Below are 19655 nucleotides of genomic sequence, written 5' to 3' on the forward strand. Positions count from 1 at the left end.
CGGCTTCTTGTCAGCGGGGAGTGTTGGGCGGAAGGAGTAGGACGAAGGCTCTACGTCCTCCCGGTGGGATACAGCAGCAGTGACAACACTGAAATGTGTGTGGGGAGGAATCAATTGGCATAACGACACATGCATTAGAACAGTCAAAGGGAGTTACGGTAATAAAATGTAGGGTCGACTACAGTAATACCACTCAAATGTGTGCAGTGTGCAGCGCACATGCTATGCGCTATGAAACTGGTCGCTGTAGTTCCAGTTCAAAAGATGCAATGAGTACCGTCTAATGTATATTGTAGGAGTCATGACCAATTTATATTTCTAATCAAGGAAGCGTCTTAATTAGTAGATTAATGGGAATTGAACATGAGTTTGTAATGTAATGTGACATAGTCAAGAGCAAGGCAAATACGATGGCACATTTGCTTATACTGAGATGACATCACTGGCAGTGGCAGTTCCTGCACTCCCGTCGTAGGCATCATTACTTCATTCTATGTACTAATAAACCTATTGAACTACTCCTGCTCTGCCTCCGACATCTGCATTAGGGCCCTTCCCCTGTTTTTCTGCTACCCCGCTAGCACCTCATGTGACAGACACTATTACAGCACTAGGACGCAGCCAGGAGAAGTGGACTGAGAGTGGCATAGGGGAAGGAAAGAAGGAAGGAATGAGGGAGAGGGATTAAGATACATAAAGATAGAGGAAGCGATAACGTTCAACAGGGTTTAGAGTCATCCAGCTTTCACAAGCGCACGTCTAAGAATGTCAGAAAGGAGGTATGGAGAGAATGACAGTGAGTGAGAGAGATACGATAGGTTCAGCTGATACAGCAGCACATCCAGTACAGTGGCACCTTTCGTGCTTTATAATATAGCTCAGTAGACAACACAGAGGTACAGGCTCAACACCATCTTTTCAAACTGTTGCCATCAGGGAAGCGGTATCAGAGTCTCAAAGCCAGCACAAGCAGACTGAAGAACAGTTTCCTCCCCCAGGCTATAAGACTGCTAAATAAGAAAAAACAATGAACATCTTCTGTGGTATTATTAACCATTTTTTTTAACCATTTTTAGATAAGTTTAGTATTGTTATTTATGTACTGTTTTTATTTCTGTGTATTATGGAGCACCCCCAACCTACGTTTTTCACAGTGCATGTACATCCTTGTGACAATAAACATCTTCAAACTTGAATCTTGAATCATTGCCTTCAGTTGAGTGGAGGATAACATTGTGTTTGAGTGTGTGTGTGTGTGTGTGTGTGTGTGTGTGTGCGTGCATGTGTGGGATACAAAAGGGGAGCGGTTTGTGGCTAAACCCCAATTAGAAACATACAGTAGGCCCGGACCACTGGTCTAGCGGTCCGGGTACTTAGGCTCTAATGTACTGACAGTGCATCGTGGGATCGAGTCCCGTTCCCGACGATCTTTGCTGCATGTCTCTCCCCATCTCTCTCTCCCCGTTTCCTGTCCACCTCCACTATACACTATCAATAAAGGCAGAAAAGCCCTCCCAAAAAAATATTTAAGAAACATACAGTAAAAACATTCAGTCAAAGGTTAAAGATAGATGGTTTGGAATGTGTTAGGAAAAAAGAATGATACGTGGCCATGACAAAAAACTAAAAACAAACATACATTTCTATGAACAAATCTTTCACCAAACAAATTCCTCAATAGGTAAGTTCACTTTTTATTTTCAAACCATGTGAGAAGGTCATATTCTATCACTGGTAAACATACGGTAACATTTTACAGTGCCAAATTGGAGACATCTCACTTCACACCCGTGGCAGGTGTCCAACGGGCACACCATCACGAAAACAATTTGACAAACCCCCAAAAACTAGGACAAAATTTACAGACATACAAATTTGACAGCCAATTAGCCACTTAGCCAATTAGCTCAGTGCCTAGACGGATGCCAAAGTACACTATTTAAGAAAGCATTCGTAGCTGGCTGATTTCTTGAGCCCAGATGCAGATACAATTTTCTGACAAACCGACATGGCAAAAATACACGTGTCCTGTGCATGGTTGGCCATTCAAAGCCTGTCTAGCAAAGCATCCAGCAGAGCAGAGCGCACACCCTTCCTGTCACCCCAGAATGATGATGAAATTGAGAACCTGAGAGACCACCAGCACCAACACCACCACAGTGCACTGTCCTCATGTCTCCAACTGTGTCTCTCTTGGACGCATAATCAAGTGATGCCTGTCTAAAGCACAGCGGTAGTATCTTTGAACCCTATAGCATCCCTATTCTTGGGCTAACAAAGACAACACCGCAATGCATCGTATAGCAAGTCTGGGTCCAACCCAGACTTGCACAAGCTTGCCATGAGCATCACTGCACACCCTGTCAGTGGGAGTGTGGAATGTGCATTTTGATGCCTGAAGTTTATTCTTTCCCCACTGAGATGATTATTGTTATCAAAAGGGGAGCGATGGAGGGTTAGCCTGTCATGCCTGCAATTTTATAAGCTGAAATGTATGACCTGGACAGAAGGGATTTCTCTGACTGACTGATATGCTCAACTAAGTACCCCATACACCACATGTTCCAATCACAACTCTATCAAATAGTCGGATTACTGGTTTTGTATGTTGTTTTTTGTATTGATTTTGATCATACTTTGGTGAGCTCCCACGTGTGAATCCAAATATTAGGGTAATCGATAACTGTCAGATAATGTCTAATGAAATAGCAGGGTTTTCCTGACACTGATATGGCTGAATCATTTATCATGTTCAATTTGTGCAAAATGTTTGTTTTTTTTGCATATCTGACATAAATTTAATTAGTATAACAGTATAACATTACATAAATAAATAGCATTTACTTGAACAGCATTAACCCATTTTTATTTAGTTGTAACTGCTTTAGTTACATTATGTTGGGGTCTTAACACAAGTTAAACTATTGATCCTGCTCGCAACCGATTGCATGTGAAATTGTTCAGTTTTGAAGGCCTGTATGGAAGGATGAAAGGAGGAGAGTAGTGGAGGGAAGGAGATAAAAAGGTTAGGTGGGTCTGCCTCCTCCAACATGATTGCCACACACACGGCACACACACACCTACCCACCCACCAGGGGATAGTGAAAAGAGGGTAGAGGCTGTGGGTGAGGGATAAAAGAGAGAGAAGGAGACTGTGGAGGAGCAGATGGAAAGATGAAAGTGGTGATCATGGCCTATGGCCCTACTCTATGTGCAAGTGTGTACAGTAAGAGTGCGTGTGCGTGCATGTGCATGTGCATATGTTTGTGTGTGTGGGTGCGTGTACATATCTCACTGTACATTGATCATCCCACAAAAATAGCTTTAATTGAGAGTCAGCAGTGAGAGGCGTGGTGCTGACTACGCAAGTACATGCTGAAAAAGTACACACACACACACACACACACACACACACACACACACACACACACACACACACACACACACACACACACACACACACACACACACACACACACACACACACACACCCCTTTCCCCTTTTATGCCGTCCATTCACCCTGACAACATCCAGGACTGTAGTTTGAGGGCGGGAGAATATTACTGTTCCTCTCTTCTCTTCTGCCACCCTCTGTACTAGGGGTGGGACGATAGGGGTACCTCACGATACGATATATATCACGATATTAGGCCCACGATAACAATATATATCACGATATTCGACGATATTCGATATATTGCGATATCACGATATTCGATATATATTGCAAGAAATTTCACCAACGATATATATCACGATATCTGAAAATATCGATATATTGCGATATCACAATATATTGCATGAAATTTCACCAACGATATATCACGATAGTCCTTGTATTCAATTCATAAACACATAAAATAGCACCAAACAGTTCAAAATCATCATACTACTCTGTACCACTCGGTTTCACTGTAGCTGTGTGTCTTTCGCGCACGCACACACACACACACACACACACACACACACACACACACACACACACACACACACACACACACACACACACACACACACACACACACACACACACACACACACACACACACACACACACACACACACACACACACACACACACACACACGCACACACACATACACACACTCTAACTCTAATAGTCCCACTAGCATAAAAGCTCTTGCCCTCCCATGCTGGTTATTCTTCAGCAGAGATGCAGGTTCCTTTGACTAGTCTGTCTCTTTGCATGTTTGCACAATTCAATTACAGCACGGTCCACAGTCCATTTGTTAGCGGTGGCAGCCTGCACTTCTCCTTTTGCTGAAAAGGAGAAGATTTGCACGGCATGAAAAAATTTATGAAAATAAACTAGTACTATAAGTTTAAAAAGGTACAGGATTTGGAAAGGTTTTAGTTTTGGAACCATTTGTCTACGGGATGTCTTTCATCTTGTTTGGTTACTCCACTTGTTTACCATTTCTCTAGTCCTTTCAGCCTGGAATAATGATGCTTGGTTATGCCTTGCCTTGAAACAAGATGTTTGTATGTGGGAAACGTATTTTTCTTTCACCGTTTTCCCACAATTTTTCTCTACTGTTCTATTTGTGGTAAACTTGCCTCAGTTTGAAGAGCTCTTATCTTTGAAGATCCCCCTGCTGCGTTTAATGTGGCTTTTTAAAGAGAGAACGAGAACTTATCATCAGCCCTTTGATGTGTGTCTGCGCTAAAAGATTATAGAACAAATCTTATACATAAATCTTAGAAACAAAGTGCAAAGATTGGTCGACGAGGCCAAGAAGTCTTTCTTTGATGTCCCATGAGAGGTGGTGAGTAGGATCATAATATGAAAATGTATCATTTTAGTATGCATCACAGTGAGCACTGGTAATTCCTCTTCCTTGTAGGTTCATTTGCTGCAGTTTCAACATATTCTCACTCCCAAGACGGCAAACGGTTGACTTCTTGGGACGGACATCCCAAGAAGTCAAACGTTTGACTGGAAGTGGGGCAAAAACGGCACATGTTGACTAGGGGGGATATGACCTACGATTCTGTCCCTATCGGGACACTCGAACGGCGTTGAGGCGGCTGAAACGGACTTCGCAACGCTCGGCTCTATATACTGTACATCTTCAGCCATTTCTCTACTTCTTGCAGCCTGGAATAATGATGTTTGGTTATGCCTTGAATTTTTCTTTCACCTTTTTCCCACAAATATTGTTCCATTTGTGGTAAACTTGCCTCAGTTTGAAGTGCTCGAGGAATGTCGCTGTTAAAATTCAACACGGGTGTCACTTGGGTTGTTTATTTATGTGATTGAAAATACCTGATTCACCTACAAAATTCTAATCCTACACATACTATTGCCACTCACAGATACAGTATGTATTATTTGATAATTTCCCTCAATTAATAAATGACTTGGACTTGTGTGAAGGTATTTTTTAATCTCTGCAGCGATTATATTTTCGCCCCTGTGTGTGTATGTGTGTGCGACTGTGTGTGTGTGTGGGATCGGCGTCAAAACTTTCATGCAAACTGCCAGTAGGCCACGGAAGTCCAGCCCAAATTCTTCAAATAGGCCTCATGGTGGCGCTATACCAGGCTGATGAATGTTAAATCTGTTCATACTGTGGGTACTTTTAAGAAACATTACCCAACAACTAAAAGGCACATTTTAGGTCCATGAATCCGTACACTACTTTTTCTCTTTCTCTCTCTATGGTTATCTCCACCACTCACTTTTTCTCTCAGAGACGAATTATATTAGTTTATGGAGAGTAGGCAGAGTTTCCCTCTGTAACCATGGTACCATGGTGCGCACACACACACACACACACACACACACACACACACACACACACACACACACACACACACACACACACACACACACACACACACACACACACACACACACACACACACACACACACACACACACAGTACATACAAGGAAGGAGAGATAGGAAGAGTGTTCGAAGGCATGGGAGGGAATGAAAGGATGACGAGGGAAGAAGGAAACCGGGGAAGGACAGAAGAGGGAGAGAGGGAGGAATGGAGTTTGAGAAACGTAAGAGATAGGAACGGGAAGGAGGCAGGGAAGGAAGGAAGGAAAGGAAGGAAAGAAGGAAAGGAAGGAAAGAAGGGAAGGGCAGCCAACCTCTCCTCTCCTCTATACCAGCCAAAGTGACAAATCCAAATAGCTATGGAGTCATGTCTGACTATTCGTCTGTGTGTGTGTGTGTGTGTGTGTGTGTGTGTGTGTGTGTGTGTGTGTGTGTGTGTGTGTGTGTGTGTGTGTGTGTGTGTGTGTGTGTGTGTGTGTGTGTGTGTGTGTGTGTGTGTGTGTGTGTGCACGCCTGAGTGCCTCTGAATCACTTCCCTCTAAGAGACTCTTGTACCCGGGCTACAAAACGCAGAAAAACAACTTGAGAGGCTCCAGGAGCGTGTTGATGCGGTCGACACTGCAACCATCCCCATCGACGGCCGTGTGCTCAAGAGCTCAAGAAACAACTGCTGGTCATGACAGAGCGACTGGATGCTGTGGAAGACAGGAGCCGGCGTGAAAATTTCCGGAAATGTGGCGTACCAGAGAGTGTCGAGGGAGGAGACCCTGTAGAGTTTTTCGGAAGATGGATACCCGAGCTACTGAATTTTTTTATGAAACCTTCTTGCAGCCTATTTGAGTGAGTTTTGGACAAACTGTGTAGGAGTAGCTAGAGCTCCTATAGGTTATAACCCATCAGCATTAATTCAAGCATGTGCCAGCATAGTGATCTCACATCATGCCCTCACATCAAATGATATAAACTCTCCCCATCACAGTACTGCTGTTAGAGTAGACAATAGAGACTCTCCTCGCTTCTACTGGCCAAGAATAAATCCAGGCACTTTTTGTCGGAACAGATATCTTTCTTTCTTTTTTTCAGATTAATGATACTCCTAGAATTACAAGGGGCTCTCTCCGGGAAACATTTAAAGCCTTTCGCGTGGGCAGGCCATTTATTTTGTTTCCCATTAAATGAAAGTCGAAAGACTCAGGCTGTTGAAGGTTACAGCCAGTACGCCACGACTCCTAGCCTTACTCTTTACACATTTTATCTTTAATATTTAATATTTTGTCCTCTAGGCATGTGTGTGGGGGTACGCTTTTCGTTCACTAGGCCTGTAAGCATGACATCTCTCTAAAAGAAGTTAAGAACTGTCACAAATGGACCCTAATGGGTCCATTTGTTTCCATTTATACACTCTCAGAGTTATGGGGCTTCTTAAAATGTCAAAGTTTGAGAACGACTGGTGTAGTTGTCTGTGATCATCTCAATGCACAGCCTCCCACCCAAGGGGCAAACCCCCTTCGCTGGAATTGAAGCTCACTTCCGTGTACTCGTTCAGCCTGCTGTTCCTATTAATGGCCCAGCAGATGTCGCTATTTTACCTTCTACTGGTCTCAATAAGATATAATCTAAATACAACCGAATGAGGTTTTGGGTGGACTTTATACTTGATTTTATTACGTTAGTAAACCTTTTCATAAACACTTTGTTTTCAATCGCTAGTTTAAAGTACTTTTTAAATCATCATATGCATTTAGTCAATTATGGTCCCATTAATTTCAAAATTAATTATAATTATAATCATAAAATGAATGATTAAAGTAGCAGCTCCACTTCTACCGAGTGAAGCTGCGATAGCATTAATTTCCGTTTTTCCGCATAATGTCCGCATTTCGGACCGGATATAGCGGATTTGAAATCACTGAAAAACAGGCTTCAAAACGGGTCTGTAGGAACCAGAGGCGTGACTTTGTCTATTCATTTTTACGGTCTATGCTACACACACTGTGGCACTTGTCTCCTCTCATGCAACGCTATAACCACACACAGACAGCAACGTGCACATCTTTCTAGAAGATGCAGGACAACACTTCTATCACTCACACACACACACACACACACACACACACACACACACACACACACACACACACACACACACACACACACACACACACACACACACACACACACACACACACACACACACAGTATACAGAAAAGCATTTCTTTCTATCTCTGTAATGATGCCATGACTAAAATGTTAATTACAGCTAAAAAGAGAAACGATTGCAAATATCAAACAGCAATTAGCATGTATCATCATCATCATTACCACCATTAGCTGCAGCGCAAGACAGAGGATTATTTACCGACTGGCTGGAAAGCTCATCAACTGCTCATTCAGGGCCTAAAATATTTCACACACAACTTAAAAACATTGCACACATAAACATACCCTAGAACATTTGCATAATTAATGTAGCTTGAAAAATTAACTATTGCCTCAGTCCTGGAGCATGATAGCAAGTGCAACTTTGCTCATGAGAAATTTACCAAACCTGACGCACATCCACAATGTTACTCCTCTGTACTCGTACACAAGATCTAACAAATAAAAAAACCTTGAACATGCAAACCAAAATGAACAGGCTAATATGCAGACCTAATGATAGTTAATTATTTTTTTTAAATTCTTTCAATGCTTGGCTAGCAGCCGTAGACACCTGCTTGTGCCATATTTCTTTATTTAAATAACTTTTTACAGCATCTCTAGAATGGCTGTGAGACTGTGAGAGACTGTGAGAGACTGTGAGACATGTGTGTGTGTGTGTGTGTGTGTGTGTGTGTGTGTGTGTGTGTGTGTGTGTGTGTGTGTGTGTGTGTGTGTGTGTGTGTGTGTGTGTGCATGCGCGCGTGCATGCGTGCATGATAGAGGCAGAAATAGAGAGCCTCTCTCCCTCTCTCTGCCTGTTGTGTCTTATACACATTCATTCAGTCTCAAAAACACAGCCAAATATAGCACATGCACTTTCAGGTGCACACACATACTGTACACCACACACACAATTGACCTAAATCGTAGACAATTCACAACAAATCAGTTTCTACATTTCAGTACTACAAATCAGTACTTTCTACAACTTTCACATTGAAGCATAGACGTATCTATCTACTATCTGTATACGTCCTGTGTTTCTGCTATGACAACTAAATTCCCCTTGCAGGGAATGTCTGTCCGTGAGACGCTTCTCCTTTACATGGAAATGAGCCAGTTAAGGTTGTTCGGGCATCTAGTACAGATGCTTCCTGGGCGGCTCTGGGCACGTCCCACTGGGAGGCCAAGGACCAGATGGGGGGATTATATTTCCACGCTGGCCTTGGAATGCCTCAGGATCCCCCAGGATGAAGTGGCTATTGTGGCCCAAGAAAGGGAAGTCTGGAACTCTCTCCTCCAACTGTTGCCCCCGTGACCCGACTCCGGATAAGAGGTTTAAGATGGATGAATGGACCTATCTCCTACCACCAAACTGGCTACACAGCATCTTCAGACATGTGGATGTCATGCTAGATGTCATGTAGTGTGGTAAATAAAAAATGAAAACCTTTTGACAGTATGTTGATGCAAATAAAGCATATTTAAATATTTTTAAAATGAATAAATGCAGATCTCGCTATCGTCACCTTCTTAAAATAATGGCCTTTGTAATTTTTAAAAGTTTTTAAGAGAAAGGGAAAAACAACCTATATGATATTTCTTAATCATTTCACTCAAATGTTTAATAACAATATATGACTATTGACATACAAATAGCACAGTCTGTCAGTTAAGTAACATAAGAGGATAAAATGACTTGCCAATGCCAATTTGTGTTTTGACTTAGGTAATTGTAAACCTGACTTAGGCCAAAATATTTGTGGAGTAACTGACTTACTCCAGACTTAGGCAATGTTTCTGGCCTAAGTCACAAGACAATGTGAGTCACATTGGGCCCGATTCACTAAGCTGTTTACACCCATATTTTGAGTGTAAATAGCTTGGTTTTAGCATAGAGAAAATACACCCTCCTTTAGACATTTTATTTACACCCATCTTTACACTTACATTTACGACCAGCTTAGTGAATCGGGCCCATTGTCTTTGTGACTTAGGCCATAAAAGGCCTAGGTCACACTCTTGAGATAGGCCATTATACTACTGGAGTGGGAACAGCATGATCTTTTAAATAAGGATATAGGCGATTTTATCAGAAGTGTCAAGTGTCACGAAGAGCTGATTTAGGCAAAAACATACATTTCCTCAAAAAAATTACTTGGGCCATCATTCTAAGAAGGTGACTCCATGTTGTCTATAAAGTACAAACATTGAGTTTTAGTGTGAAATCTGCCATTACATACTGTACATAAAGAGTCAAACGACAATACCCACAATCCATCAGCATTCTACCAATTCGACAGCTGTATTAATTTGCTTGATTGCATGGACTTTTCTCACATTCACGTCAGGCAAGCAGTAGCTAGTAAGTAAATACTTCCTCTTGGTGTCTTTTTTCTTTAGTTTTCTGTTTTTTTAATACTTTGCCACAACGTTCTCACTCACTTACTCACTCCAGTCTAGTGCTTTACAACTGCATAATATTCCCATAAACAATACACTTTTACATTTGCTTAGTTATAGTTCTTCACAAAATCCAAGTACAGTAAATGAGCAGCAACTAACATGATGTGTGCATGGGTAGCTCAGTTGGCACTGTGCTCACCTTTGAATTGCAACGGCAACAGAACACATGAGTAGCAGAGCTTGGGTAACTATAAGACGTGATGACATTAGAGATACATGACTTCAAGGTTTAATGATAATTTGATCCAGACAATTCTGCTGATTGAAACTCTTATTTGTGATTCCTCCTTTTGCTAGTTTTCTCCTTCTGCCTCTTCCTCCTCAAAAGGCCCGTCCCCATCCGATTGCTGCGCAACAACTATAATTTCCATTTGCCTCTCCTCCCCCTTTATCACAGTGGCCCAGTGGTTCTATTCCTGCACTGATTAAACTTTAAATCCTTTCCCTGTCTATTGTCTGATCTCTACACCTGAGCACAGCCAAAATGGATTCTGAAACTTCTCAAATAGATGGCCCCGGTGCGGTAATTATTCTCAGCTCTCCCCATTTGGAACAGAATCACTCTCGTCTCTTTTCCCCCCTCATTTGACTATTGCGCTCAAACACAAAAGGTCAATACACGCATTCGACAATTTTTCTCATTGGCAACTCTGAGGAGAGTTGCCATTGAAATACAGAAGAACATTCGGCTGAGCGCACAGTTTTCTCTTAGACTTAAAAGACTTAAAGAAAATCGATGGTGTTCACCTGTCCATCCATAAATCCAGGCCTGCATATTTATTTGTGTGCGCCTACAGTACATAACCCCCCCCCACCTTCACTCCTCATATTGTAATGTTATATTCTACAACATTTGATTATCATACATTCATAGCATCATACAGTATGGTAGCTATGGTTTTCTCTTGCCGTTTTCACAGCAAAAATGTTACAAAGGGGGTACTTGGATTCAGAAATCAGGAAAAGGGGCTACTGAAGCCCAAAACCTTTGAGAACCTTTGTCCCTGAGCAAGACTCTTAACCCCTAATTGCTCATAGGCCCTCATTGGAAACAAGACCGCAAGGACTTTCATGAACGGATCTGTTAAAAGGAATTATCCTTAGAACCACTCGCTTCCCACACACCCACACTCACTCAACCATGCACTCACCCACCCAGAGTCCACTCACCTTGTTGGACGAAGGACCCGTACACAAACCACATGGAGTTGTACAGGGTGGTGGAGGACACTGCGCCCATGGGCAGTCGTGGCGGGTTCAGCCAGTTCAGCAGGTACACCAGGATGCCGACCAACAGCACGGTCCCGGCGATGCATGCCCACAGTGACAGGTCGAAGGGCGCCAAGCAGGCAAACATGTCCACCGTGCGCTCCGCCTTGCGCAGTAGCACGCCCACCGAGTAGTCCATGTAGCGTGTGGTGAAGTCTACGGCGCTCTCCCGCTCTGGGGTGATGGTCAATGCTGACAGGCCCACATCCGCACGCTATGGGCGGTGGGAAGCATGATGAGAGAGAGAAAGAGAGATGGTGGGGGGGGGGGTCATTCAGAAAGATGATTTAGTAGTGTGCATGGCGTGAACAATGACAGACAGTTAATAATGAGGTAATAAAGAGTTTGTACAGTAAGTGTGCCTGAGTAACGGGTATCAAATAGATGTGTGCACATCTTCGTCTATAAATCTTGTCATTCTAAGGAAAAGCGAACAGCAGTTTTTTATTGTTTGCGTGTGGGAGGGCTGAAGTTGACCCAAGCAATCCTATGACTGCCAGGAAAAAATATGCTATGCTAATATGCAGAAATAATGATAGTTAATTAAAATATTACCATTTCTCAATGCTTGGCTAGCAGCTGTAGATGGCTGTGCCATAGTCATAATTTAAGCTGCTTGTATGATAGGTGTGTGTGTGTGTGTGTGTGTATGTGTGTGTGTGTGTGTGTGTGTGTGTGTGTGTGTGTGTGTGTGTGTGTGTGTGTGTGTGTGTGTGTGTGTGTGTGTGTGTGTGTGTGTGTGTGTGTGCGTGCGTGCGTGTGCACGCACACGCATGAGAGAGAATGTGTACATTGCGTGATTGTACATTTAAAGCTAATCTGCTAATTTCACAGTTGGGTGAGGAAACAAAATGCTTAAATGGGCAGAAATTGTCACTTACACTGCATAAGAAGAATACTGAGACAGTATCCCTGCAGGATGTTTGTAGGCTGACACACCAGCATGGTGTGTGTGCGCACGCGCGTACGTATGTGCGTGTGCCATATCATATATTACAGGATATATATGTCACAGGGAAATTGGCATTCCAGGGAAATTGACAGGGGAGCGCTAGTTTTATAGGCGCGGGGCGGTGCTGCGAGGCGGGGCTTTGATGCGAGGACGACGACCACAACAACAATATAGCAACCAGGAAGCTACGCTAGGGGAACGCTGAAAATAAAATGGATAATATGAGAGAAATACTCAAGTAAAGTACGAATACCTCAAAATTGTACTTGAGTAAATCTACTTTGTTACTTTACACTACTAGTACAAGCCTCAGTGGCGCACTTCGATAATCATTGGACTCCCCACCCACTACCACTGGGAGCCGGGGTTTGATTCCCGCTTGGGACATTACTTTTTCAAACAACCACGGATTACTTTTTTTTCGCTGATAAAGTATAGTTTTGGACCATGACGGAGGCGCGCCGACTTAGCAGACCTTGAGGCCGAGGAGTCGCGCCCGAGCGCCTCCAGGCGCGAGTGCCCGCGACGACCGGCCGATGGTCTGCTAGTCGACTTAAGCGCCGTCCGAGTTATGTACCGATAGGCACAGAATCGTAAATGATGTTGTGGGGACTGCGTTTGCCCCAAGTGCCACTCACTGCACTAACATAGCCCGCCAGGCCCGCCCCCTTGTGCTTCAACTGCATGGAATGAGGCTGTGTGTGTGTGTGTGTGTGTGTGTGTGTGTGTGTGTGTGTGTGTGTGTGTGTGTGTGTGTGTGTGTGTGTGTGTGCGCGTGCGCATGCGTGTGTGCGTGCTCGTTTGTGCATGCGTGCTCGTTTGTCCATGCGTGCGTGTGTGGTGTGGGGCTCATGTCTGGCTTGCATTGCCCTCTAGCGTTGATTCTACAGAATTGCCTGAGGGGCGGTGAAAACAAGCGTACCCCTTTCAATTTCCCTGGAATGCCAATTTCCCTGTAACATATATATATATATGACATGAGTCTCCATGTTTTGATGACAAACCTTTTTCGGCTTCAATAGGGCTTGCCAAACCGAAGAATGTTTGGCAATGACGAAAGTTAAAATACTGCATCAGAACACGGCTCTGAGCTCTGAAAGCTAGACCCCGTCCACTCAGTATTCTGTCTGTTTCTCCGCTGTGTATTTTCAACATGGTTTGATATCATTTGTCTCACAGATTTTGACATTTCTGGCAACAGACACAGTGGACAAAGTGTGTGCTATCTCTCTCCATCAATTAATTGTCATCTTGGTTGTGTTTGATGTACTATATTTATATGTATAATGACACAGATGAGACCAGTGCTACAGTAGAACTGTTATTTTCTGGTGCCGGTGTGGAGGACATGCACAGGGAGCAAAGAGGGACAGGACAATACATACAGCCTGTATTCATCCCCCTTTTCGGTACATACTGTTAGCACAGCCTGAAATAATTATTGATCTGTTAACTACAGTATGGACATATTCCATGATCTACCGTCTTCTTTGAAAATAAACAAACATTACTTGGTCAAGCCTGGTATGTTCAAAACAAACTGCAATAACTCTGCAACATTACATTCAAATACCTGACTTAGGCTGGTTGTAAGAGGATTGCAGCTGGTAGTGCTGAATAATAAAAAGGCTAAACAGTTAGCAAGGTTTGGTTAAGTGTTGGCTATTATTGCTATTCTCATAGAAGACACTGCTACCTCTCATTATATAACATAATGAAGTGATACTTTGCTGCAGGCGATCACTTGTGTGTATTGTTGCACGTAATCTGTGACGATGCCATATGAACCTGAAGTGTGTTCACACGTTGTTTAGTGTTTATGTCCTTTGCTGGCATTTATGCGGGCATAGATAATGCAACATATTTGCTTAAGGCTTTTTACTGTCGCTTCGTGCGTTCGTGGGCTGATTCAGGGTGTGTGTGTGGAGAATATATTGAAACACACCCAGTACCAATTCACAACCAGACACAAACTCAAGAACTCAAAATCATCTTTTTATGGCTTTATGGCATCTTTGTTGTTTTCTTACTTTTTAAGCCCTTTATTTCTTTGTTTATCTCTCTTTTACCCATACCTGTAAGTAATGAAGGAAAAGGAATATGAGAATTAACTATAATAAGGTGCATGGCACATACTGCATACTGCTGTATACAGCTCCACTCATGGAAACAGTACCTAGTTATATACGTACTGTAAAATCCTTGGCATAAATGTAACTTTGAGAGTGTGCAAATGGAACAAATGAACACTCTGGATTTTACTGTGTCTCTCAGAGACAGTCTGGAACATTAAGTAATGGAAAAACAGCAAGGGGGAGGGTTATGGGTAATGGGCCTGAAAATACTGCGGTGACCTCCGGCGGTATAAAATGTCACCACTTTTCTCATTGTTCCTACTCTTCTCATTTCTGTCCGTGTCTTCCTCTCCCTCGCCCCCTCTCTCTTCCTGTGTATATCTGTCTCACCCTCTCTCTCTCTCTCTCTCTCTCTCATACCCATTTGGGAGGTGCTATTTCTACTGTGGCAGTGTAACTACTATTAGAGAGGAAATGTGAAGTACTAGTGCATGCAGTCAGTGCTTGCCTACACTAGTGCTGTACAGAGTAAAATCCTGAGTGTTCATTTAAACATTGAGAGTATACAAATGAATCCAATTATTGCTACTTTAAAAACAATTGTAAAACAAATCTGAGTACTTCCACCACTGAAAAATACCCACAATTGTATGTCTGTGTGTGCACGTAATTTCTCACCTTAAAGACTAGCTCTCCCATCAGTCCATTCCACTGTCCGTCAGGCTGCAAGCTGCCATATTTGTGGTCCGGAGCAACGTAGATCTCATACTTAAAGCCGAGGTAGGTAGAGAGGGCATCCAGGACATCTATAGAATAACCCTGATACTTCTTCGGCTTTCCCAGAACATTTTCCGACACCATCACAAAGGGCTCCTCCTAAAAGGAAAACCCATTGGTGAGTTAGTCAATCAGATGATCTACCTATATTTATGTTCTGGAACGACTAATGGAATTTAATATTCAATGCACGTTCAGTGCATATTGTAACTATACCAATTATTGCAAGTTGCTCAAGGAAGTCGCAACCGTTACTGTACATTAGAAAACCCAAAATGTGAATTCCCTTGAAATGAACATGACATTTACAGCATAAACAGTGCAGCTTTTTGGGACAATGCTGTGTTATTGAGTTACTGTTCAATGTGTATCGGCCCTGATTAACATTATCCGACAGTGTGCAGAAAATATATCTTACTTGATTTTTGATTGTACTGTACGTACTTATGTGTGACTTGACCACTTAAGGGCTTGAGTGGTTAAGTGTTGTTTTCAACCAAAACAAATATTAATTGTTGTGTGATGAATAACGATAATAGCCAATCTACAAGCTCACAACGCGTTGCATCACGACTCGATGTGAGCCTGTAGTTCTGTTGTTTTTGACATTTAAAAAAAAAAAAGTCTTTCCACCTATAATGACATGCAAAATGTTACATAATGTTCTAACATAATACAGAGGTTTTTTAATGTAATTCTTTTTAATGTATTTTATTTTAGAGAATAGGGAAGTTTGAAGGACAATCATCTCAGACACTGAGGACAAATAGCAGATTTTTCTCCTCAATAAGACTTAAGGTTATAGGTTTAGACAATTAGAGCTTTCGCTCTTTCATCCCACACTATCTGGCTTTCTCTTTGTTAATAAATCCCTATTGATGAGTGAAATGTTTCAGGCCAATATGTCTGGCAGATTTATGAGGGTCTGTGTGTGTGTTATTGACTGGATACTGGCTGCACATTAGACACACACAGACACAGATAAATGCACACACACACACACACACACGCACTGTATTACACATTAACTTGGTGGTTTCTAATCCCTGCTAGCTCCAGCCGCTCAATAAGCTATTAGGCGGTGAGTGGACATGCATGCCAAGTCCCTCTCTCGCCACAGGCATCCATCAATCAAGGCACCACCCACTGTGCACTGGACCACACACACACACACACACACACACACACACACAGACACACTGACACACACACACACACACACACACACACACACACACACACACACACACACACACACACACACACACACACACACACACACACACACACACACACACACACACACACAGATAAGGACACATACATACACACACAAACAAGCACATCAAAGTCCCACAGTCGAGCATCCAGTTCTTCTGTCATAGACTGTGGTAACACACTCAACCAAAGCCCATTGGAGCATTCAGCACCACGGCCAGTGCCAAGGCCCAGGGAGCCCAGAGCTGGGAGCAGTGGTCAAACATGCCCACTAGTCTTTAGCAGTTGAGACTGATTCAACACATCTCTGACTTATGAAAATGTGTGTTTCTGCTGTTGGTTTTAAATAGTACCTTTTTAGCCAGAGGGAGGAGGAAGTGCCCAAGGCAAGGCTGCCAGATTTCAGAGAAACACATGCCACGTTCAGAATAAACCTTTTGGGGAGATTTCCCACAACGAGGTTTAGGTCAACTTGCTCATTATTATTAGGAAAATTCAGATTCGCGCGCACACACGCACGCACGCACACACACACACACACACACACACACACACACACACACACACACACACACACACACACACACACACACACACACACACACACACACACACACACACACACACACACACACACACACACACACACACACACACACACACACACACACACACACACACACACACACCTGTTATCTTTCAAGGCACTGATGATAGGTTCTTGGTTTACCTATGATCCTAGATTACTATGTCCTATTTCCAAGATGATTGGTTCTTGGTTTACCTATGATCCTAGATTACCATTTTTTCTATGCATTTTATGTATTACCTCGTGTTTTCCTTGCTTACTGTAAATCGCTCTGGATTAACAGCGTCAGCTAAATGCCTAAATCGTAAATTGTAAGGTACAAACTCTATACATACAATTGTAATGCATCTGTTAATGGTACATGTATCTAACTTAAGCTGCTTCATAAAGAAATAAAGTATAATAAAACACTGAAATGTACTGTGGAAAGTCAAAGCACCCATTTTAACCACTTAAACCCTAGCCCTGGTCCAGAGCATTAGTGAGTTCTCTCTAACGCCCTGCCAGGCCTCCAACTGTAGTAAAATAAAAAAAGGCTGTTTTGTGTTGTTGAAAGGGTGGGAAGCCTCTCAGCACCCCACCTTCTCTGTATAATACACTTTTTGGGCAGAAAATAAAATATGTCTGTGAGACGTATTTTATTTACTCCACTGCGCCCTCTACAGGTCTGGTCAATATGAATTATTGACCACAGAAAAGACACAGCCCTGAGGGACTCAACCATATGGGGTTTAAGTGGTTAAAGGACGACTTCACCGATTTTCAACCTATCTTCATATAATTGGTCCTCACTAATACTCATGATAAAATGGTACCATTTTTTTCTACTTGGTCTGTGTCTCATAGGAGGGCTATGGACAGTCCAGAAACCTGTCTACCAGTGACATCATCATTAGGCATGATTTTTTTTCCCAATAGAAAGCCTGCAGTTTCTATTAGCTTGGATTCCCCATTGATGATGTCACTGGTAGACGGGACTCTGAACTGTCCACAGCTCTCCTCTGAAACACAGACCGAGTAGAAAAAAATCGTACCATTTTATCATGAGTATTAGTGAGGACCAATTATATGAAGATAGGTTGAAAATCGGTGAACTCGTCCTTTAAGGTGCAAGAGGGGTTGAATCCTATTGTGACATCTACGGACAATTCAACCATTTTAAACTATTATGGACGAATGATTAATGGTTTATTTTAGAATAGTGGGATTCAAAGCATTAAATGCTCAAATGCATAAACAAAACTGTTGTCTTTGTTGGTTTCTCCACAAAAACACTTTCATGTCTGCTTTCAGTGCATACAGCAAGTCCGCAGGAATCCTCTCTGGACACCCACACAAGCACATAACACATTGAACATAATAGTCAGCTACGACCTTGGGGTCATTGTATATTGTGTAAGCTTCCATCCATCCAAAATGACGAACCCCCCCCCCCCCCCCACACACACACACACTGTAGTGAAACTGTGTATGATATTTTACCAGATTTAGATGCACCTAAAGGACCAGAAGAACATAATGTCTAGTAGTTTTCCAGGTTTCCAATCTACCATATGCCACCTTAGCCACACAATTTCCCTACAAATAATGTCTGGGATACCTACAGTACTCCCTCACTCTACCCCGTGCCTGTCCATCTCTCCATAATTTCCTTTAATATCGCTACCCTTCTCCCTCTCATTTCGTCTTTCTCTCCCTTCTTCCCTTTGTTCAACCAGCTTCCATTCCATTGCCCCACCGACCCGCATCCCCCTTTCTCCTCCTGCCTTCTCCACGAATTCGATTGGTGGCAATTTATCTCCAGTCTCCTCTCAGCTCGATGCAGCACAAGTGTTTTTTGGAGACATGATTGGGAACATGCAATTTCCCACTGAGACGGAGCGATGGCTTCTGAAGCGCTCTCGTGGGAATGTCACTGAGCCACGCGTCGGCTCGTGCTGTGTCAAGTGCCGTCGTCTTTGGACAGAATAAAGACTGACTTATGTTCCGATGCCGCTCGCCCGAAAATGGCAGACCTACAAGCTCATTTGCGACGCGTCGTGAGCTTGTAGGTCGGCTATTTTCGGCACGCGACACCGCCGTGCAACGAAGTATGAATCAGGCTTTAGGGAGGATTCGCCAGGGAAATTGGTCTGAAATGTGTTTCGTGTAACTCTGTCAAGTCTCTGTGGTGGAGCTGTGAACCGGTTTGAAAAAATAATTTTCCCTCGCAGTCTCCGCCTGAGGCAGATGGGAATTTGCAGGGCAATATTATCTCAGCATGGGGAAACCATGCAGATTAACCCATTGAGACCTGAAGCCAATTCTACATGTCTCCTAAATCTCAACAGTTTTCTGAAAAACGTTTGTTTCTAT

The 19655-nt window shown here is 42.9% G+C and overlaps 1 protein-coding gene across 1 annotated transcript in view; it reads right to left on the minus strand.

Moving 5' to 3' along the window:
* grid2 (glutamate receptor, ionotropic, delta 2) overlaps positions 1-19655 on the minus strand; it is a gene marked incomplete at both ends in the record, with an annotated part of 751979 nt that overhangs the window by 144001 nt on the left and 588323 nt on the right. Inside the window, 2 exons of the mRNA XM_080434189.1 lie at positions 11591-11903; positions 15395-15592. Coding sequence (XP_080290315.1) covers positions 11591-11903; positions 15395-15592 — 511 coding nt within the window. The remainder of the gene's footprint in view (positions 1-11590; positions 11904-15394; positions 15593-19655) is intronic.

Source organism: Gymnoscopelus braueri (genome assembly GCF_963280865.1).
Source record: "Gymnoscopelus braueri genome assembly, chromosome: 7".
NCBI classification, from domain to species: Eukaryota; Metazoa; Chordata; class Actinopteri; order Myctophiformes; family Myctophidae; genus Gymnoscopelus; species Gymnoscopelus braueri.